The sequence below is a fragment of the Chionomys nivalis genome, chromosome 16, assembly GCF_950005125.1.
Source record: "Chionomys nivalis chromosome 16, mChiNiv1.1, whole genome shotgun sequence".
Lineage (NCBI taxonomy): Eukaryota > Metazoa > Chordata > Mammalia > Rodentia > Cricetidae > Chionomys > Chionomys nivalis.
Genome location: NC_080101.1, coordinates 59993352 through 60016814, shown reverse-complemented (window position 1 = coordinate 60016814; position 23463 = coordinate 59993352). Strand labels below are relative to the sequence as shown.

General features: G+C 47.8%; 1 protein-coding gene across 2 annotated transcripts in view; it reads left to right on the top strand.

Moving 5' to 3' along the window:
• Positions 1 to 202: 202 nt before the first annotated feature.
• Positions 203 to 23463, top strand: part of Znf704 (zinc finger protein 704) — a 209128-nt gene continuing 185867 nt past the window's right edge. For both annotated transcript variants that reach the window (XR_009058408.1, XM_057790241.1), the window contains exon 1: positions 203 to 722. Coding sequence is in view for 1 of the 2 variants with exons in the window: in XM_057790241.1 (XP_057646224.1) it covers positions 264 to 722 (459 nt within the window). In the remaining variant the exon portion in view is untranslated. The remainder of the gene's footprint in view (positions 723 to 23463) is intronic.

Below are 23463 nucleotides of genomic sequence, written 5' to 3'. Positions count from 1 at the left end.
GCGGCAGCGGCGGCGGCAGCGGCGCGCTCGCTCACACCCACCCCCGCCCGCGGCCGGCGCGCCGCCCCGCCGTAGCCGCCGGCGTCCCCGCGGGCCGGGCCAGCGAAGGCGGCGCCCGCGCGTCCTCCAGCCAGCGGCCGCGGCCAGCCCCGGAGGCGGCCCCGCAGCGCCGCAGCCGCGCGTTCCCCGGGCCCGAGCAGCCGCCGCCGCCGCCGCCGCAGGCGCGAGGAGCCCGGCGCCCCGGGCCGCAGCCCGGCGCAGGCATGCAGGCGAGGCGCCTGGCCAAGCGCCCCAGCCTGGGCAGCCGCCGCGGGGGCGCTGCGCCCGCTCCCGCCTCCGAGGCCGCCGCGCTGGGGCTCCCGCCCCCCGGCCCCAGCCCCGCCGCCGCCGCACCGGGAAGCTGGAGGCCGCCGCTCCCGCCGCCGCGCGGGACCGGCCCCTCGCGCGCCGCCGCCGCCGCCGCCTCGTCGCCGGTCCTGCTGCTGCTGGGCGAGGAGGACGAGGACGAGGAGGGCGCGGGCCGAAGGCGCAGGGCGCGCGGGCGGCTGGCCGAGAAGCCCCGAGGGGGCGCGGAGGAGGACGACGACGACGAGGAAGAGGACGAAGAGGTGGTCGTCGAGGTGGTGGACGGCGACGAGGACGACGAGGACGCGGAGGAGCGCTTCGGGCCCCTCGGACCCGGCCGTGCGCTTCCCAAGGGCCCGGCCCGGGGAGCGGCGAAGGTGCGTGCCGGGGGCGCCGCGGGCTCTCGGGGCAGCCGGGCGCCGGGGAGCGAGCGAGCGAGGGAGGGAGGCCGAGCGGCGCTGTGCGGCGCGGGCCGGGAGGGGTGTGTCAGGCGGCCGTGGGCAGCGCGCGGAACTGCGGCTCGGCGGAGCCCTGGCGGCCTGGCGTTGCTCAGAGGCCGGGCGGGTTCGTGGTCCCGCGTGCCTGTGGGAGCAGAACGCTTCTCCCGGGCAGGGTGGGGAACTTGAGAGCGGGACGAGGTAGGAGAGGATCGCGCCTGATCGGCCCGGCGTTTACATTTTTATTCTGCTTTGGGGGACGCAGGAGTGTTTCCCTTGTTTAAGCTTCTGGAAACTAGCAAGCAGCCTGCTCCACCTCCCTCCACCTGAGAGCAGTTGTTGATCCGTTTCCATCACAGGCACTTATGAAGGAATCGTGAGTCTGTGCAGCAATGACCAGGACCTTGGTTCCCGCGTGGTTTTTGCTGGTGTCCCCCTCCCTCCCCGCGCTTTTCCTCGCCTTCCTTAAACTGGACGTCCTAAGCATTTTGTGTCGGCCCCCTCCCCGCCCTTAAGGTTACAGCTGAGGGAAGAGGAAAGCGAGAAAGGTGGTGGTGGTGTGGTGGTAGGGTGACGTTCACAGTGATTGCCAGTTTCGGCTAATGCTCGCCAAGACCCCATCCGCGCTAAAGCACCCAGCGATCTTTCCGTTTTTGTATCTTCAGGAGATAAAGGGTTTATTATTACACAACTGGCTGGCTGGGGTTCCATGCATGTTATTGGACAAAGCAAACCGCGTTGAGGTTCATGCACCGTGTATGTTGCTAAGAAGTTTTGAGGGCAGCAAGTGGCAAACGAGGGAGAGTTGTTTCTCTCCAGACAGCAGAATAGCCCAAAATTCTTGGGAGTTTTCGGAAGAAAATGCATAATAAACAAGTTGATAGAGATTATTGTTTTTAAAATCTCCTTGTATTCGCTCTCAAAAGTGGCTGGAAACTTGAACTTATATTTATAATGAAAAGTTCAACAGCAGTTAGGGCAGCCCCGCAATAGATGTGGGAATGTGTTTCTTTTCTAGGCCACCCTGAAGTACGACTGCCTGGCTCCTGGTGTGAGAAGATTTGAGCAAATGGTCATTTGGGTGATAGTTTTTGACAGCTGCCTGCTGGAATCCGGAGTGACCACACTCATTACTCTGCCTGCTGAAAAGCCTGCTTTGTGCGGCAACAGGATATAGCTGGGTTTCAATTAAGTTCCATAGCATCAGTGACACCGAATAAGACAGACTCCTTAGCGGTTTTGCTCAGACACACTCAATGTGTCAGGGGGTTTGAACAGTGATTACACAAATTGAGATGGAAAAATTAATAAGTTATGCTCTGTGATCCAAGCAGGCCCCATGTAGGAAAGAAGCCTGTTCTTTAAACCCAGAATAGGGTGTGATCGTTAGCATTAGGAGAAAAAATTTTTCACATCTCCAAATGAATTCAAATTCTTTCAGATTTCTAACACATTGCTTTGCTCACAAGTTTTATAGCACATTGCTCACAACTTTTGAGAAGTTACATGTTGAATATGCCGCGGCATAATTTCTTTCATCACTTCAGCGCTATCCTGATACTGCATCTGAAGAGATTTTTTTAAAATGGAACATACCAAATTCATTTGCATTTCTGTGTATCCATGTGCTCATTTGTTTGACAAATATTTACCGAGCACCCCCTCTGTGCCAGGTGCTACTGTGGAACATAGCAGGGTATGACTTTATCACGCCTGCACATGTGTGCGACGTCATAGCATAGCACCCAGCCAACGTGTGATCATGACACCTAGGATTTGTGCTGTAGCGACTTCAGCCTTCCTGAGGGGAGCTGGTGACCATGCCAGAGCTGGTTAAAGCAAAGAGATGGGGGTTGATTCAGTAACTGGTTTCTTAGCTCTCCCCTCCTTTCCCATCTTAGCAAGTCTAACAGGTTATCAGTGCACAGATATTTATGACCTGTACTTTAAACATATTACAATTATATTTGTGTATGTAGTGTGCACGTTTGCAGTGGTATGCTAGGGAAATCAGAGGGCAGCTTTGTATGCAGTCCTTCCTTCCCACCCACCTTTCTGCTTTCCAGAGCTCAAACTCAGGTTGTCATGTGTGTATGGCAAATGTCCCCACCCTCTGGACATCTCAACTAGTCTTACGACTTGTAGGAAAATACCTCTAAGACTTCCGTTTCTTCCTTCCTGCTTAAGAACCACGTTTGTCTGATTTAGGAGCTGTCGCAGAAATTGCTCTGGAGCTGGTGGGTGGAAATTTACTATGGCTGTGTATTGCAGTGAGTACCGGAGTGCGGCAGGGCAGCCAGTGGCGGGATGGGCAGGCAAGCAGTTTGAAACAGCCCGGTTCTTCTGCACACTGCATCCTCCTTTCGGATGTAAATCAAGTGCACTGAGTGCCTGAGCTGATCCTGCCCTGGCGCTTGGATCACGACTGAGGAAACCGAAGCAAGGGAGTTGGGGGATGGGAAAAAGGCAAGGATTGCCTGGCAGACCTGGGGTAGCTGGGAGGGAAATGGTGCTAATTTTCTTTAGATTCTAGAAAGAAAAGAGAAGGCTTCTGGTGGGGGGGAGCGAGACCCTTCTTGGGAGGGGACATATGATCTTTAAGCAGAGACGCATTGGATAGGATCCTCCCAAGATCCAAGACCAGGAACTAGTGGTTGTAACTCTCCGGTAAGAAGCTGGAACTTGGCAGGAAGGAGGTTCGTGTCCGAGGCAGGCCTGGGCCAGTATAGAGAAAGGAGGCCCTTTAAAGATACAGTGTGGTGTCTCTGGGAGGTTTCATCAGGAAGAGCTTGCCAGGTGGCTGGTAGGGGGAGGATGGAGAGCAGTGAGGTACTGTCGCTCACACAGCCCTCAGAGACTGAGTGCTCCTTGGGCTGAAGACAGTGGACCAATTCAGGGTCCCTTGTGAAGCTCATCCTGCCAGAGTGTTTGATGGCCTGGGTGAAGGACACAAAGGAAGAGAGGAATGAACTCCTGGCAAAGGATGCTGTGAGCCCTTTGCTGAGACTGGGGGAACTGCAGGCCGGACGGCTTTGTTAGGATGGATGAGGAGTGAGGTGACCAGAGGTTTGGAGGGGGAGGTTGCCTGCAGGCTGGTGCGCTTAGGATGAGGATTTGAGGGGGAGGCTTGGGCTAGAAAGGGAATTTGAAAATCAGCAGCCTGTTGATGTCAGAGGCCATACGGGCCGGGCTCTGGATGTAGCACCACTTCAGTGGGTTCTAGGAGAAGCAGATGGAGGTGTCGAAGCAGTATCAGATGTGTAGAAAATGTAAGGTTCAGAAACCAAGAGAAGAAATCGCTTCAAAAACCGAGGAACAAGTAGTAAGATGTTCAGTAAATACAAAGAGATGTTCCTTTGGCTGGGTAATAGGAAACTTGGTGCTGTTTTTTTAAAGGTTCATTCTTATGTGTCTGGATGCTATGCCTGCATGTCTGTGTGTGCACCGTGTGTGCGCAGCGCCATAGAGCCCTGAACTGGAGTTAGAGGGTTGTGAGCCCTCATGTGGGTACAGGAATTGAAGCGAGGATTTCTGAAAGAGCTGCCAGTGCTCCTAACCACTGAGCCATACCCCAGCCCCCACCCGTTATTCCTGATAGAAGTTTGTGTTGTAGTCAGCTGGACTGAGCCTTGCCAGCAAGGCGAGGCTGTTGGGGTATGTGTATAGAGCTCTTGTTTCTTACAGGTGAGGTGAAGTGAGCTCAGGACTAGTGATGAGAATGCCGGGCCTTGTCTGAAAGAAGCCACACCTGGTGGTTTTCTGTTGCTTTGAAACTTTGTTCCAGATTACCATCCTTTTAACCCTCCTTGGATATAGCCAAGTCTTCCATGAGTTAGGACTCCAGTTTCAACCCGAATTTTACCTGTTGCTAAGTCTCACAAAGCCACGGATTAGATGGGCTGATTTCTCATTCGGAGTTTGGCCAAGAAAGACTTCCCTGCTAGGTACAGAATGAAGGGACGGACTAATTTCCCTGAGTGAGAAAGATGGAGGGCCCCAGTTTCTTGCTGACTGCACCTGAGTGCTTCGTCTCTCCTGGAGCTCATTCCTCCATTGTCTCCTTCCTACAGCTGTTTGTCATGTAGGCCTCCTCAGGACGGCCTTTTGTTTTATCAAACAAGCAAGGAGAATCTAGGGTTATCTTCCATGGGCAGACGTGAACTCCCTGTTTTTGCCACATTGTCTTGGTTGGAAACAAGTTAACAGGTTGTGCCTAGTCTAACAGGCAGAGATTATCCAAGTAGGTGGAGATGTGAGGATCACTGGGCATCATCCCTGGGAAGTAAGAAAGGACAGGAGCGGAGGGGGTGGGGGTGTCTCTGCATAGGGAGAGCACCTGGAAAGCTGTAGAGGAGGGACCTGGAACCCAGGTGGAAGAAAACTGCCCTTTGAACTCTTCAGTGAACTGGAAAGGCAGAGACGGTGGAGGACTAGCTGGGGTCCAGTTTTTATATAGTTGATGATGGTCAGGTGACTAGCGCATGCCGAGGGCCTCTGTCCTCCTCGTGCAGAGAGCAGGAGCAGTGAGAGTGACCTGAGGTTGCGTTAGGAGCTGGAAACGTGGCTGGGAGAGCAGGAAAGTTGCCAGACCCCATAGAGAGCCCATCTGGGGTTTGCCGTTCCGTGTTTATAGAGCAAGAAGCTTGCCTGGGCGTGTGGTTTCCCCAACTCCATGCTCTGGCCTCCTGCACAGAACGATAATCATAAAAGCAGTCCCAGTGAACACATATGGAGTGACTCATGTGGCCAGTGCAATTGCTTTCCTCTTCACCAGGTGCCACAGCCAGCATGAGTGAGAGGCAGGGCAGGTGGGACTGTTACTTCTACAGAAGGGACAAACCGCTAAGACGCAAGGCTCGACTGGAGCCCTGGGCAGTCTCTGCCAGCTGCCCCTGTGGAAAAGGCAAAGCTGGGTTAAGCAGGGTGGAGTTTCGGCGGGAGTCCTGGCTGTGGAAAGAAGGAGAGGGACTGACTGTTTCTTGCTGGTGCTTCCTGGGCTCTGAGGGACCACCGGACACAGAATAATAAGGACTAGAGAGACGGGGGTGTGGGGGATGGGGGTGGAGGGAGGTAGTAAAACAGTTGTGGAGGAAATAGAGATAGAGGTTAAGTCAATAAAGCAATGACAATGAGATTTCAAAAGAGTGCTAAGAGTGTGTAGTGCATCCTTTTGAGGCAGGAATTATCCGAATTATCCTAAATATTTCATCTGAAAGAGGACTTCCTGAGATTGTAAAACTCGAATTAGTGAGGCTTCTGTTCTCCAGCTGGGGATACCAGCGTAGGCGATACCCCACTTCAGGATAAATGGTTACAAACGAGGCATGAGTTTGCTACCATAGCCTGGGCTTTTATCCACACCTCAGTCTCTGTGGTCTGTTTGGGTCTTGTGTTTCTAGGTTCTTTTTTTTTTTTTTTTTTGGTTTTTCGAGACAGGGTTTCTCTGTAGCTTTGGAGCCTGTCCTGGAACTAGCTCTTGTAGACCAGGCTGGCCTCGAACTCCCAGAGATCCACCTGCCTCTGCCTCCCGAGTGCTGGGATTAAAGGCGTGCGCCACCACCGCCCGGCGTTTCTAGGTTCTTAACCACCATATTCAAATAATTTTAAATGCACATACATAGTAAATTAGCAAGAAGTTTTATTTCATTTATTTAAAAATTTCTGTGTGGTGGTGGTGTGGTGTGTGTGTGTGTGTGTGTGCAGGAGCCCATGTACTGCATGTACATGTGGAAGTCAGGACAACTCTGAGGAGTTGGGTCTTTCTTTCTGCTTTGTTGAGGTGAGGTTCTTGTTGTCTGTTACACTGTGTACTCTGGGTTAGCTGGCCTGTTAGCTCCTAGGAGATTCTGTTGTTTCTGCCTCTCTCCTTTTGTCTTACAGGAAGCATGTGATACCTATAGATGCTTCCCACCACATCCACCTTTTTAAAAACCTCCCTCTTGTATCAAACTGAGGCCCTCGGGCTTCTGCCCAAATGCTTTGATCCACTGAACTTTCTCACAATCCCAGTGTGTTTTACTCAGAGAGACTATAAGAATGCACTACAAGGAATCAGTGTACTACTTCAGCTACAATGGCTAAGAGTAGCAGTTATTGTTTGGGGCTTCCTTTTATGGGGTCCAGGAGGAGTTGGTTGCTATGGGGAGCAGCACAAGTGATCCTCTGTTTTGATTGACAGGCTTGAGGTATGTGAGTCTTTCTTTAGAGTGTGCGTTCTTTCCCACATGCGTGTGCACACCCAGGCATAAAGTGGGAAAAAGGAATTTCCCCTCAAAGTTGCATAGTTGGCCTTGCAGTTTTTAACTGGTTTAGGCTGGACTGGCCCTCTGCCTGGAGTTCTCAGACACAAACCAGGACATTTTAAATAGAAACTAAACACAAAAGGAGAATTACGAAGGAGTTTCCAGAGGAAGGGAGATCAGTTGCCTTGTTGGAGGCCAAAATCAGGATATAGGTAGATGCAGCTCAGTGCAGTTGGGCGTTCCAGGTTGCTGAGTGCACTGCTGGAAACCGGATGTGGATGTAGGGAGCTTTCCATTCACTTGGCTGTTCCAGTCTGAAACTCTCTAACCTGCAGCTGGGAACTACTGCCCTTTTTCACTGATGGCAGAGAAAGCAGAAACATTGTTGCTACTGAGTATCTGGAATGCGCTACTTCATTGCCGTAGTGCCCTTCCCTCCCCGCATTTAGTCATGAACTGAAACAAGAAAAGCTCGGTATTACAGTGATTTCTGTTTCCCATGGGTAAGGTGTCAGTAACCCTGACCATCTCCTGAGAGGGCCTCTGCAAATACTGTGTGACACGGTGAACAAGACTTCAACTGCGGTTTTACTAACAACCCAGTAAAAGGGCAGTGTCAAACAGAGGAAGGCTTTAATGATATCTCCATTTTTGGCAAAGACAGAACATTGGGGAGCTTGGATAACAAGACCCAGGGCAGTGCTTTCCAGTGCTGTGTAGAAGTTTAACCAAGCAGAACTCAGCAATCTAGAGAGTTTGATAATTCAGTGATATAATAAATTACGAGGAACCTGAAAGTTCATATTTCCTGCATTGAAAAACTGCAGAGAGAATGCTCTTAAATGAAGGAATGTATATTAGCAAGACTGTTCTCAGTGCCCCTAGTGTTAATTAGACATGGTCCATGGCTGTGTGCCAGCTCTCCAGGGGTGGCTAACACATTTTCCAGCTTATCTCTTGACCATCAGATGACTCAAGGCGCCTTTGGCAGGGACCTCGTGTCCCACACTGCCTTCCAGTTTGCTAACAAGTGCATGTTTTACAGATTGCCTCTGTTAGCCCACGGTGTGTGCTAAAGATACTACACACAGTTGTCCTTTAGAGACCTGTAGACTGCTGGAGTTAGAAGGGACACGGAGATTAACTAGTAATCCAATTCCCTGCCTTGTCTGTGGAGGACGCAGATACCTGTCCAACTCTGACTTTTGACACCGGGCCTCTCTGCCCACCCGTAGTCACCACCCTCTTCTGTGGTTGTTCCTGGAATGACCCTCACACCACTATTGGAGTTGTGGATAGGGACATCACGGTTTTCCAAAGTATTCAGCTTCTAACTTTGAAAAACTTATTCTCTGTGTTACTGTGGGGGTGGGGTGGGATGCCTGACTTGCCACTGGTATGAATCCTGCCTGGGCCTGTCCCTTTCCCCCTCCCTGTGAGGCTTTCAAAGGACATGCATTCTTAAGAGAGTGGTTACAAATAGAAAGTCACTGTGAGCTGCTGGCCAGGACCCTTTGTGCAGCATGTACCAGGTAGGCTTGCCTAGTGAAGGTAGTTAGTAACCGTGAACTCGGGTCTCTTCTGTTAGCACTTGGCCATGGTTGTATAGGACTGCCCATAGCACAAGATTAACAAAAGGGGACCTGAACCCCCTTACCTCCTAATGAGAAGGAGCCAAAGCGAGCAACAGCCCTTGCACATGGCTGAAAAATCCCAGGGACTGGATTCATTTAGCCCCATCCCAGTTAGATGAGCATGCGCTCTGGGCTCTGGCGGTCATGAGGGATGGATGCCTGCTGCTCCTGCCCTGCTGCACCCACAGCATCAGAACTTGAGATCTGTGTGAAGCAGTCTTTGTCCCAGTGACACTGTGATATTTGCCTAAGTCAGACCTTCAGCTGCCCCGTACAGTTTCATCTCAGGCGAATGCACAGCTTCTGACTGACTTTTGGAAGCATTTCACAATACTTGCAAGCTCTCATGACCAACCTTGTGGCTCAGTCAGATACCTGACTCCAAACTAGGATGATTCGTGGCTGTGCTCATTCTTCACAGGGAACTAGCAGTGCCCGGGCTGCCTCTGCTTCCAGGGAACCCGCAGCCCGCCAGATGCTCTCTAGGGAGGTGCGAAGTCCTCTGCTCCTTTCGTATCTCAGTCGATCATGATTCGTTCTTCCAGGCCAACTTACTGGGTCACAACTTGGCATGCAATTTTGATATATACCTTAAAACAATGCAACCAAACAATTTATATAAAGAAAATTATATGGTCTGGCCAGGAGGTAATTCCTAGACTGAATTTAGCAAGTACCTGCAATTGTTGCTCTTTAGTGGGTAAAAAGGAACAGAATATATAACTCTGAAATATGGGGGAGTAGAATTGGAATGATTAAATTCATTTCACTGAAGATACTGTTTTGGAAAATCCTGTGTTAGAATTTGTGGGAAAAACAGATTTAATTGTTGAGGTTTTGTGTGTGTGTGTGTATGTGTGTGTGTGCGCGCGCGCATACGTGCACATACATGCATCTGCATATGGAGGCCAGTGGTCATTGTTAGGTATATCAGTCACCATTAAATTAATTAAAAACTTATTTATTGTGGTTTTTTGGAGTGTGTGTATATGTCCATGTATCATATATGAGGGACTTCGGTCCCCTGTGGCTGGAATGACAGCATTGCGAGCTGCCATGTGCTGGGTCATGTCTCCAGTCTCACCGTTTTGTGTTTTGAAACAAGGTCTCTTACTGAATGTGGAGCCCATTGGTTCAGCTAGACTGGCTGACCTGTGTGCCCTCAGGATCAGCGTCTTTGCCTCCTCAGGATTGTGGTGTGCACTGCCATGCCTGCCTTTTTATGGAGGTACCGCAGATCTGAACTGCTGTGTGGCAAGCTTCTTACTGATTGACTGAGCCCTGTTCGCAGCCTCTTCTGTAGAGTTTTGGAGTCTAAACACCACAAAAGTGTACATTTGGATTGGGGGTAGTTTGGTTGTAGGACCCCTCAGGTCCGTGAGGGTGAAGAAATAGAAAGTACCTTTGGGCTTGTTCTGCGAGGGCTTGGTTCTGTGGCTTCCCCTTTGTCCCTTTCATAGTGGAAGATGGAAGGATAGTACTATCTCCATTTTAGGGCACACCGAGTAGCCAATCAGAATGAGTGAATATCAAGTGTGACAGACAGCGTTTTAAATTTAATCCAATCTGTCTGCCTGCCTTCCTCCTGCACTCCCTCCCTTCCTTCTTTCTCTTTCTTTTAAAGACTGTATATCCTAAAATTTTATTTGCCAAATCTTGCAGTCAGGGTAATTCTCTGCTGATGGGACCTTCAGTGTCGTCTCTCCAGTAAGATGGCACAGGAGCAGACTCGAGTCCAAGCCGACGACCCCGCAGTGCCCCGCTCACTGATAGTTTCTGTACGTCAGAGCGTGCTGCAGAGCAGGCTCGGGCTTCAAGCCTGGCTTTGCAGTATCCCTCGTGTGACCGGCCTCACTGACGGGCTCCTCTGCTTCCGTGTTAGCAGTTGTTGTAGAACGTGGCCCAGAGACCTCCCCAGTGTGGCTGTGAATGGCAGTGCTGGTCCCTCATGCTTTTCGGAAAGCATTGGTTTGTAAATGATTTACAGTCCCAAGTCCCGCTCCTCTGGTATTGTGCCCCCAAGGCATTCCAGTGAGCCGCCTCCCCAGCTGACCCACCTGAACTGGGGCTAGGTAGTGAGCTTTATCCTTCCCTCCCAGCCCAGAAAGCTGCCGCTGATTCATCTAGTCACGGAGGCCAGAAGCTGTCTCTTCTGCTTGTGGTCTGTTTGGACCTGTAGCTCTGTCGCAGCCGCAGTGACCACAGTGTGTGTGCCCTTGCAGCCTCTCTTCATTTGCATGACTAAGAAGCTCGGGTGTGTGCTTGCCCTTCCTAGATTTCTGTCTCTAGGACTTGGTGAGGGGTGGATGGGGGTCATTAGTCTGAAGTTTACCTGCTGTACTTTATCTCCTGTGAGGGAGCTGCCCAGTGAGACAGGATTCTGAGTCAGCTCTGGAAAATCCAGGTAAAAACAGAGAACAGGTTTTCTCCCGTAATAAAACCTTTGAGGATGGCAGTGAGCTGGAAGAGTCACAGAGCACAGACCCCGTGGAAAGGAGTCCACGAGTGTGTACCAAGGCCATTGGCAGCTTCTGGAAAGATGAATACAGTTGGGTCATTTGTCTGTTTTACAAGCTTTTTAGACTGAACACTCCTCCCGTTTCCAGAGCACTTTTCCTTTGGGTAGCCTTTAGGAAATATTGGTTCATAATTCCTTTTTTTTCAGTGGGAGAGCCAGAAGTGTCTGCCTAATGACTTGATAAAGAACTGAAAACCTGGGCCAGGGAAATGGTTCAGCAGGTAAAAATGTATGCTTGTGTAAGTCTGATGTGAGGACGCGAATTCAACCCCCAAGATTCACATAAAAAAAAAAAAAAGCTGGCTAGGCAGTGTTGGTGCACACCTTTAATCCCAGGCACTTGGGGGGCAGAGGAGGGTGGATCTCTGTGAGTTCGAGGCCAGCCAGGTCTACAGAGCTAGTTCCAGGACAGCCAGGGCTACATAGTGAAATCCTATCTTGAAAAACCAATGGGGGTGTGTGGGGGGAGGGAGCTGGGAAACAAAGCTGAACAGCTTCCTATGTTGGTTCACATCTGTAATCCCAGCACCTGTGGCAGGATAGGAGGTGGACACGGAAATGCCACTCAGAAACATGGAGTTCACCGTGACGGAAGACAGCGAGCCCTGCCTCAGAGCAGAGTGGGAGGACGGCTTCAGAGAGTTGTGCTCTGACCCCCACTTGTTTGCTGTGGCATGCGCACCCCACCCCAGTGCCCCGCCTCCAGCGCCCCACCCCCAGCTCCCCACCCCCAGCACCCCGCCCCAACACTCATACTTGATAGCCACACTAAATTTATTTTATTTTAGAGATTTTTTTGTTTGTTTGTTTTTTGAGACAGTGTTTCTCTTTATAACAGTCCTGGCTGTCCTGAAACTCTTTTTGTAGACCAGACTGGCCTCGAACATACTGAGATCCATCTGTCTCTGCCTCCCAAGTGCTGGGATTAAAGGCCTGTGTCACTGAAGCCCAGCTGAGATTTTTATTTTTTTAAGGCAGCGTCTCACTAAGTAAGTCTGGCTCTCCTGGAACTCGCCGTGTAGACTAGGCTGGTCTTGAACTCACAGAGATCTGTTTGCCTGTGTTTCTCAAGTGTTGTGGTTAAAGGTGTGTGCCATCACACCTGACAGTTCATTTTTAGTGCGCATGTATGTTACATGAGTGTACCTGGAGAGGCTATAAAGGGGTGTCAGATGCCCTGGAACTGGGCCACAGGCAGTTAGAAGCAGCCTGACATGATTGCTGGGAACTGAACTCAAATCCTCTGTAAGACCAGTGAGTGCCTAACCAATAAACTCTTTCCCCATTAAAAAAAAAAAAAAAAAAAAAAAAAAAAAAAAAAAAAAAAAAAAAAAACTATCACCATCATCATCATCATTTTGAGGTAGGGTCTCACATACAATCCTATCTGGCTAGAAACTCATAGAGATCCACCTACCTATGCCTCCTGAATGTTGGGATTAAATGTAAACCCCTATGTCCCGCTAAAATGGTCTTATTAATAAAGTAAACTGTTAACAGGCATGGTGGCACCCAGGTGTAAACTTGTCTACTCTGGAAAGTTGAGGGAGGAAGATCGCTTGAGCCCAGGAGTTAGAGACCAGCCCTGGTGAACAGTAAGATCCCTTATGCAAATAAACAACAAACATTATCATGTACAGAGAAGAAATAAAGTGTTCTTAGTGGGCCTGACAGGTAGATTCAATATTGATTTCTGGGGGAATGATTTCATCTGGTGCATTTTTGCTTTTCTAGCAAAACGTAGAAACACTAACTTTCTAGGAGGCCAAATGAGGAGGTTTGAGAAGTGTGGTTGTATAGATTTAAAAATATTGAGGGAGCAAAACACCACAAGGCATTTATAGCAGATTATTAATCTGTCTTCGCGTCCCCAAAGAATAATGATGGGGATACCAGGGCAGCATAAATGAAAGGACCCCTTCAGTTGACTAAGATGAGGGATTGACACTGTTCTGTGGGCACAGGGCGCCGAGTGCCACGGGACTGACTCCTGGATGTTGCTAAACATTGTTACGTGACATTGTTACGTGTTCCACCACTCAGTACCTCACAGCTTACAGCGCTCCTCGTGGCTAGCCTCGTTTGACCCTCTGGATAAACGCAGAGGTTTGTAACAATTTCCTCGTTTTATGGATGTGGAGAAGAAGCACAGAAATGGTAGCTTCTGTGGAAAGAAGTACATATGAGGTAATTTCATATCAAATGACACAGATATTTGTCAAACACTTCAGAAAACAGTTGGGACCAACAGATTTAAAAAAATAATTGGAGTTGGTACCTAAGCAACAATGGAAATTCAAGGAGAGAGGAGACTTTTTTGGATCAACTTACAAATTAAAACAATGTGAATTCGTAAGTTGTCAAGTGTCTTCACATGACTTATGCCACGCAGTCAGCTGTGTGTTATTTGCTGAACACCGAGCTGCACATTTTCTATTAATTTGGGTCGAGATCGAAAGTTTAAGAACACGTTCTTCAAATGCATGTTTTGGACAGTGTTTCAATTAGTAGATCCATGTTCTTCCAACTCAAAGTGAACCTAACAAAATACTAGAAAACTAATAAAAAGATTTGAATGACCGTCTTGGAACTCACAGAACATCAGTGTGAAATGTTCTGTTTGGAAGAGAAGTAGTGTTGATCCGTCACATGCCGCCTGCAGCAACAGCGCTGGTGCGGAAGAAGAGCTCGGATGGTAAGAAGCATGCCGTGTGAGCGTGAGGACCTGAACTCCATCCTCAGAGCCCAGGTGAAGAAGCTTGCTACTCAGCTGACACTGCCTGGCTCCTGCTCATTAATTAAGAGCTCTTGCTGTTCTTCCAGAGGACCCATGTCTTTTCAGGGGGCTTGCTCATTTTATCGTTATTTTAAAACTGTGTGTTGAGGTTCCCGAGGAGGTCTGAAGAGGGCATGAGATGCCTCTGGAGTTGGAGTGACAGGTGGTTGTGATCTGTTTGGTGTAGTTGCTGGCAACTGAATTTGAGTCCTCTGCAGAGAAGCAAGTGTTCTTAAGTTCCGAGCCATCTCTCCAGCCCAAAGATTAACTCTACATGTATGTGTGAAGGTGTTCACTTTTGTGCTGGTGTCTGTGGAGGCAGGAATGAAACGGTGGCTCCTCTGGAGCTCACGGAGACACGCGGTCACACTCCACCTCACGTAAGAACCCCTGGAGCTCACACACAGTCACACTCCACCTCATGTAAGAACCCCTGGAGCTCAGTCACACGCGGTCACACTCCACCTCACCTAAGAACCCCTGGAGCTCACACACAGTCACACTCCACCTCATGTAAGAACCCCTGGAGCTCATCACACGCGGTCACATTCCACCTCATGTAAGAACCCCTGGAGCTCACACACAGTCACACGCGGTCACACTCCACCTCATGTAGGTACTGGGAGCTTAAGTCCTGTGCGATAGCAGGATCCTCCTGTTGTTTTGAGATAGGGTCTCACTGTGCAGCTCAGCTGACCTGGAACTCACTTTGTGGACCACACTGGCTTGCATTCAGAGATCCACCTGTGTAGTAGGGAGCTGCGGGCCTCTTCCCACATCCCGGCTCATGGTTGCCTGGCTAGCTTATGCCCCAAAATAAAGACACACAAACTCTATTCTTTTAAACACTGCTTGGCCCATTTCTGTTCATGTATGTAGCACCCCAAGGAGCGCTTACCGGGAAGATTCTAGCCTACGTCCATCCTGGGTCAGAGCTTCATCGCATCTGCTGGGGAGAGGGGAGCATGGCGTCTGCTCCAGAGAGCAGAGCTGTCGAGTCTGAACTCACTTCCTCTTCCTCCCAGCATTCTATTCTGTTTACTCCACCTATCTAAATTCTGCCCTATCAGATGGGCCAAGGCAGTTTCTTTATTAGCCAATGACCTTCCTCCATCACACCTGCACACTGGCTTGGACTCAGAGATCCACCTGCACACTGGCCTTGGACTCAGAGATCCACCTGCACACTGGCCTTGGACTCGGAGATTCACCTGCATACTGGCCTTGGACTCAGATCCACCTGCACACTGGCCTTAGACTCAGAGACCAGCCTGCTTCTGCACGTGTTGGGATGAAGGCATGGCATGAAGGCATGAGCCACGATGTCTGACCTAGCAGGAAGCACTCTTTACTGCTGAGCCATCTCTCCAGTCCTCACATTTTTGAGTCAAGATCTCTTGCTGGGACCTGGGACCTGCCAATTAGCTTAGGCTTCCAGGAAGTGAGTCCCCAGGGTCCTCCTGTTTCTGCCTTTCCAGCGCTGGGATTGCATGCATGCCGCCTTGCCTTACTGTCTCCCTGGGTGCTAGGGATCAGCAAGACCTGTACCATTTGAGCCTCCTCCTCAGCCCCCAGCTCATATGGATACAACCCAGGACACTTAATTACAGTCACAGTCGTAGCCGTTGTAACACTACACAGAGACACATCGCTCTGGACAGAAGTCAGCCCCCCTGCAGTCACCACTTGGTGCATACTTGTAGCTACCACACAAATATTTTGTTTGTTTGGGTTTTTGTTTTGTTTTGTTTTCAGTGCCACTAAGTCTGTGTGTGATCGTTGTGATTTCTTAGAAAGAAGAGATGGAGTGAGGATGGATTAGTATATTAGGAAGCGTGAGGGGACAGTGAGGGAAAAGAAACCAGAATAGCAAAACAAAATGTGGGTTCAGTATGGCCCAAGCAGTTGGTTAGTGCCCTGAAGTCTTAGGAACAAAGGGAAGGGAATCAAGGAGAAGGATACAGGTGGGTTCTCATTTTTCTTCTTGACTTTCCTTGTAAATTCCATATAAAGTTTTGGCATTGAGCAGTAACTGTGGAGTTGACTTACATCCAGGCATTATATCCTACACTGCTTTGTTTTTGATACAGAGTCTTACTGTATAGCTTTAGGCTGGCCCGGACTCTCCTTTTCCTGCCTCAGTCAGCAGAATGCTGGGATGGCAGGCACCCACCGCACTGTGATGTCTGGCTTGTGGGATAGTCTTGTGGACACAGGGACATGGGTTTCTTGCTGGGTAGGTCAGGTGGACATTCTCCTCTTCAGGTTGCTGTATGGAAACCTTTCTCCCTTCGCTCTTCATTCTCCATCCTGGAGGGGTTGGATAATGCATTTGGTCCATGTAGGTGTCACAGTGCAAATGTACTGTTGTAGCACAGTAAAGAATCAACTTTCCCAGAGTGCTAGGGACTGGGAACAGGGCAGATTTTCTACATTTGTTCAGGGTTTTACAGAAGACTTAGGTTGTTAACCCCAGGAGTTAAATATATACGTGTCTCTTGCTTTTTTGGCTAAGGGCAAGATAGGAGCTTTTTGAGGGACGAGTAATGTCCTCTGTTGGTGAAGACCGCCCCTCTTGTCTTTCAGATGCCTTTCTACACACAGTTTCCTGACTGAATGTTTTCCACTGGGGCTAGAGAGGTGGCTTGTGGTTAAGAGCACTTGCTGCTCTTGCAGAGAACCTCAGCATCCATGTAATGGCTCACAACCACCTGCAGCTCTAGTTTGAGGGCATCCAGTGCCCTTTTCTGGAATCTGCACACACTGTGGTATATGCACATATGGGCAAAACACTCCTATACATAAAATAAAAAGGAGTAAATTTTTAAAAATGCTTTTTTTCTTTCAGTACAAAAAGAAGTTTGTGAAAACAAAATAGATGTCTTAAAACCTTAAAAAGAACATTGCATTGCATTAGCACAGGCTAGATCACATGGTGGGTACTGTATCCATTTGTGGTGTTTAAAGGGCTCAGATAAATGAGAAATCCTCGACCTGCTCGTGATAGACTCCCCTCTGCACAGTGTTTGCAGTCTACCAATTTGCTTTCAGGATTTATCTTTTTATGGTATCATAGGAAACAAAGCTATTTCTAAAAGAGAAAAACCCAGGGTGATGACTAGTGCCCATAAGGGGGCCTGGGCCACACATTACTTCAGTACAGGGGTTTAGAAGAGGGACTTGACATGATTTAGACTTGACCCATTGATTTGAAACACCCACAGCTTCCTTAGAAAGGCTACTTTCTTTCCCAAGAACCTTAAATCTGTGACTAGAGATGTAATTAAAAAAAAGTGTGGGAGAGGGTGGGGGGGATCATAACGTGAAAGAGTCAGTTCAGCCAGACATGGCAGCTGTGCAGTCTTAGAGGCAGAGGCACCCTCGTGGTAAAGGAGAGAATTGATGCCCTCAGGCTGTCTTCTGACTGCCTGACTATACATGTGTTACACACACAAAATGTAAAAAACAAATCATTTTACCAAGGAAGCAAACATCCTAAATATCACATCACAGAGTTTAAGAACATACCAAACAAAAGCCAAAAAGAGAAATAGACAAATGAACAGTCATAGAATAGTAGCCAAAAAATTAAGAAAGTAGAGAATACTTGGAAAGTACTATTAACAAAACTAATCTAATTAATGTTCATATAATACTTTGTCGTAGAAGACAAAACTGAACATTTAAAAATAAACCTATTATACAGCGAACACTCACACACTGACCTGTTGTGGCTTGGATTTGGACGCCCCAGAAGGCCATGTTTAGTTGCCACCTGAGAGGGGAAGTGTTTGGGCCACGAGGGTTCTGATCTGATCGATGGATTAATCTACTGATAATTTCAAAATTTAAAAATTTGGACAATGGGCCAGTTCTTTGAGAAACATAAATGAACAGAATATACCATATGGAGTAGTGAGATATTTAAATAATTATCCATAGCTCAGAGAAATGGAATTTATAATTGAGATCCTTTCCACATTGGTCTGGTGATACCTTCGCCAGTGAAATCTGTCAAAGAGAGTCACACACCATTCAGGGTATTTCAGGCAGCACAGACTACATATCCAGTGCTGAACCTAGACCTGTAAGTTTATGTTGCCTGGCTGTCTCTGTACGCAGACACTAGGATGTTTGTATAGCTATACAACCCTTGGAAAATGTATTTCTCAGGGTATATCTCTGTGTTTAACCACATATAAGAATATATGGAAGAAATAATACCAAGCTTACAAAATCCTTATCAAAAAAGAGATAAGATGATTTCCTTCTTAAGAACATAGCGTGTTTTCCACTGAAATTATACAGTATTTTTATAAATGATGAGTTTTATAGACTTTCACATACTCAGACAAAGCATTAAAGGTAGTAGTGAATAAGATCTAGTCACACAAAACGTGCTGTTTTAAGACTGGCTTCTTTCCTCTAGGAATGTAAGGTTGGTTGATTATTTAAAGGTCAGTCAATATAATTTACAATGGTATCAGACTGAAAGGGAAAATAATCATTCATTGATGATTTTAAAAAAAACTTGGCAAACCATGGAAATTCTCTAAACTGATACAATGTATTAGAAATCTAACTACCATAATACATGTGGCAAAACACCATTAGATGAATATCAGGAATAACTTAAAGATATTTTTTCTAACCCATTCAGTTAGCATTGTCGTGGAGGTTTGAGCCAAAGTGATTTAAAAAAAAAAAAAGCATAAAAATTGGAGAAGAAAAGAAAACTCTGTATTTATGGTATACACACAGAAAATCCTAAGGAAGCAGCAAAAGCTGCTAAAATGAGATTTTTAAAACCTCCATTGGCAGTGGGCACTAACAGCCTTTGAAAAACCTACACAGAAATCTATTACTGCAGAACGTTCTTAAAATACGTGCATGTATACAGAGTGTGAGTGCAGTCGCTCTGTGATGGGGTAAGACCTCCTAGTGCCAGGAATGGGTTACCTTTTATAAACTGTTGGCCTCTAGATTTCCATCGATCCGCACCCCTCCCCCACTACCACCACCTTACCTCTGGCAGCGTTACATGCTGTTACCAATGCTCTTAGTCACCTTCCAGAATTGGACAGTAAACCTCTGTTGGTGAAGACACAGCATACTTGAGTCATAAAAATGGAGATATCAAGCAGGAACCCACCTGGAAGTTTCATCCTTACTGCCCAGCTTTCACACTGTAGAAAGGTGCTATTCATATTACCCTGGAGGAGGAGAGCTATCCATCTCTCCCAACTGAAGCCTGAAAGCTACCGTCATGACTGACATGGCAAAGACACAGCCACTATGCAATAGTGGCATGAACGTTATGGGAGTAACCAACCACACTCCTTGGATTTAAGGCCTGCTCCACAAGGTAGAACTCATACTTGGTGCTGTTGATGAGGCTAAGAACCAGTGGCTTCTTAGTCCCCGAGCGACAGCCTGCTTTTGTTCTGCTGGATGGACATAGTATTATAATGACTGCTGATGACTCATGGCTGTTCCCAAAGATTAGTACATTTTCATTCACCTTCATCAGAGAATCTGCTGCTTGCAGTAGATCTCAGTTGCACAGAGTCCTAACGCCGGTCAAAGTGCAGAGAATAATAGACTATGGAATACTCAGCTCTCAATGTAATGTCTATATCAGACCCCTCCCCTAAGCCTTAGAGATCTTCAGAAAAGGAAGGAGGGAGGAAAGCTTGTATGCCACACCAGGAACCAGTGTTTCCTGGACAGAACAGGGCAGATACACGTACAGTGATTGTGACAGCATGCACAAGACCTGGGCAAGTTCAAGTCAGACACAATCCCAGCATGAAGGGGAATTGGACAGCAAGCCCCACCCTTGGTTGAGGAGCTGTTGGCATTTGATTGCTGCCGGAAGAGGGAGAGTCTCTCTTTATGGTGCAATTCCTGGTTGTCAGCCCGACTCCAGGTCCCGTGCCCAGGAGTCTTTTACAGCACAAAGTAGACTTGCTCTGGATGGGGGAAAAAGAGAGTGAACAGTGGGTGGGTAGGGATGAAGGAGGAATTGAGGGTAACTATGATAAAAATATGTTGTTTGGAATAGGTTTTCTTCCCCCAAATCATAAATTTCTCCGCCAATGCAGCAAGCCAGATCAAGCCGATTGAAAAGTATAACAACAGGTATATTTGATCAGAGCAGCTCCCAGGTGGGTTCTCCAGTCCCCGAGATCGAGGCTAGAGAAATCACACTCCCAAACAAAAGCAGGGAGACTTTTATGGGTTATAGGAGAGGGATGAGGATGTGTTCACTACAGTCTGGGTTTGTGCCCAGACATGGTCACTGAGCCTATCTCTTCATGTGTCCCCTGGGATCCTCCTGGGACATGCCATCTCAAACATTCAGCCGCTGTTCTGAGGAGCGTTTCATTGTCCAGGTTTCAGAGTTGCAGCTCAAGACAAGGGTCTCATAGACTTGTTATTTTGTTGTTGGTGTTGTTGTTATGTCTCCTGCTGCTTGGAATGCAGCTCTTGCTATCCCTGTCTGCCTCTTGCTGTGTGAAACAGGATGCTCAACGATGTCATTAAGAAACAGCTCCGTCTACAGAAGGAAGTAAACTTACAGGATACCGAAACAGTGCTTGAGATACGTCAGCCATGTTATGAGAATCAATGACGGCAGATACCCGAAGATAGTACTTCTTGGAGGACTGTATGGAATAAGGCAAAGAGGAAGGCCCCCAAAACGCCGAATAGACAGCATAAAGGAACCTTGGGTGTGATAATAACACAAGCATCTAGGACTGCCCAGCAGAGAAACAACTGGAGAAGCGCCATAAGCGGGCTGCCCATGCATGCTTAAGCCGGGGCATAAATGATAAAATGCAACTTTAGGGGAGGAAGCTGCAATAGCTGCCAAGAATGCAGAACTGGGCATTTTGGCGTCTTTCCTTTGTTCAGAGGAGACTCTTTGAGTGAGGGGAGGGAAGCAGGGAGGCAAGGAGGGAGGAACGGAGGTAGTAGGTGCCATCTGAGCCGAACTGCCTCACCCTTCCCTGGAATCAGGCACTCTCTATCATTTTGTAGTCCACCAAACCTGGTATTCACAAAATTAGTCAAATATTTGGAAAAGATGCACTTGTGAATTTAATAAAAAGTTCTTTGAAATGCTTTGACAGAAGCACCAAAAACTAAATAGGAGTAGATAAACCTAATGAACACTTCAAAACAATTCTCTGAATTCTCTAAACATGGAGGAGCGAACGTCAAGGAGACTTACTATGAATATGTTGATTTTTCTGTCTTCAGAGACCCTGTGTGTTGATGCTAACAGTTCTCCACAAATTTTATAGATTCCATAGTCTCGATCGGAACCTCGGCAATTTTGTTTTGCTTCTACGGAGTCTCACCGCATTCCTCTGACTGTCCTGAAACTTGCTATGTAGACCAGACTTGCCTCTAACTCATTGAGCTATGCTTGCTTCTGCTTCCCAAGCACTAGGATTGAAGATGCCTAGCACACCTGGCCTGGCAGAATTTTTTTAATAGAGATGGGCAAACTAGTTAAAGTATAAATAGCACTTGAAATAAGTTTGAAAAATAAAATGTGAGTTCTTAATTCATAGGGAGTGACCAGAGAAAACCAGTGAGCTCTGTTCAACGAGCACACTTGGACAGGCATCGGATGAAGGGTGGGACCCAGCCTGATGATGGCCTTACACACTTCTGTACCGAAGCCAAGGAAACCACCTCTGCTACCTCTGAAGAGGCAAAGGTGACATTTTAGAGAAGACACAGACATCCAGACAACGTTAATTATAAAGTAGTTGTTAAATGTTGCCAAAATTCAAAACTTTTGCTGAAGAAATACGATTAAGAGCACATTAACATTAAAGTAAATGAAGAGATTAAATAGGTTTCTCCCGTCACTTTTATTGCGGTATATCAAAGCATGGCATTCATCTAGTACTCTGTGCTTCTCCACTTTGCCGAGTTCCCCTTTTCAAGCAGGCCCTGGGGGAGTGGTTAGGCAGCTGTGCTGTGAAATGGCAGGAGAAGGGCAGGGAAGCATGGGGTGTGTAGTGCAGGCTCCGCTTTGCAACACGAGACCTGGCAGAGACTAGTCATTTTCTAGCTTACACAGCTACGCTCTCCGTCTTCCTCTTCTGTCTGCTGTCACAGGAAGGGACTGGGACTTTAAACATCACTGTGGCTAGGTCAGGTAGCAAGAGCTCTGGCTTTAGTTCCCAGCAAAGGGAGATGGGTCGGTAGCTTTACCACTTTGCCATCGCTGTTGTAAAAGCCTTGTTTGAAAGTTAGAGTTTCAAACACTCCCTAATGATACTCTCTTCTAAAGTTGAGGCCAGAGAGATGGGAGCACAGCTCAGTGCTTCCTGGGCTTTGCGAGTCTGTGTGTGTGTGTCTGAAGAAGTTGGTAATGTCGACAGGATGGCACTAGGGAACAAAAGCAGAGATAAACTCAAGACTTGGAGCTTCTCACTAGGGAGGGAAACTTCACTTAAGTAAATTACATCAAGGAAAATGAGTATTTTTGCTTGTTTTACCTGTGGATTTCAGAAGCAAAAGACCGATTTTTTTTCTCGTGTGGCCCAGTGCTCTGCACACTAGCTAGCATCCTTTGTCCACACAGAATAATGTTTTCCCACACGACAGCCATTGCTACCTAGGTTATCTGAGGCACGTGGCCGTTGTGTGTAGTGGACTCTCATTTGTACCCCCTTTCTGTCTCATCTGTCATGCGGTTAGATTTTCCTGTTGAAATCTTAGTCTTCTGTGTACACACGTCACACCCCCCGCGACAGCTTTCCTAGGGACTTTCAGGCCATCACACTGCCTTCCTTACCCTTCCTCACCATGCTGCCAGTAGCCCATGCCCAGCAGATGTGGTTATGGGGAGGCTCTGTAAGCAAGTGTTTCAAGACTAGAGATGGAAGGAGCAGCGTCTTCTGCTCTGCTTCTCTCTGGCTTCCTCCTCCCTCCAGTTCGTCTCTTACCAAGTCCTACGTTTTCCTGTGATGCTCTTCTTCCTCAGCGTTCACTTTTGATTCCGGCACTTTCCTCATTGCTCCCCTCCCCTATAATTCCCTCCTTATTTAAGACTGTTTTCTATAGAACTGTGGAAATAATCTCGGGTTTTACGTAACTTTTTCTTATTTTAGAAGCTGTATTTGTAGAACATTTTAAGGAACTAATAATATGGGATTTCACTCATCTTCCACAGGTTCTTGCTGGGTCTGTTGTTCTGGGCTCTCAGAGCGGAGTCACAGTAACATCACTTGTTTGCCAAGCTCTCCTCTATCACCCACCTTAAAGAAAGGAAAGCAAGCTAACATTGTTGCTTGAGCAGTCAAAACAGATGCCAAAGTCCAGCACATGTACTTGCTTACTCAAGTCAGGATGTTTTTGTTTGTTGCTACATTGTGCAAAAACATACTACACACTTGAGGTCCCATCTAGAAATGAACGTTTCTGAGCTTATAGGAGTTCGTATTAGGTTCCTTTCTGTTGCTGAGATTAAATGACCTGACAACAT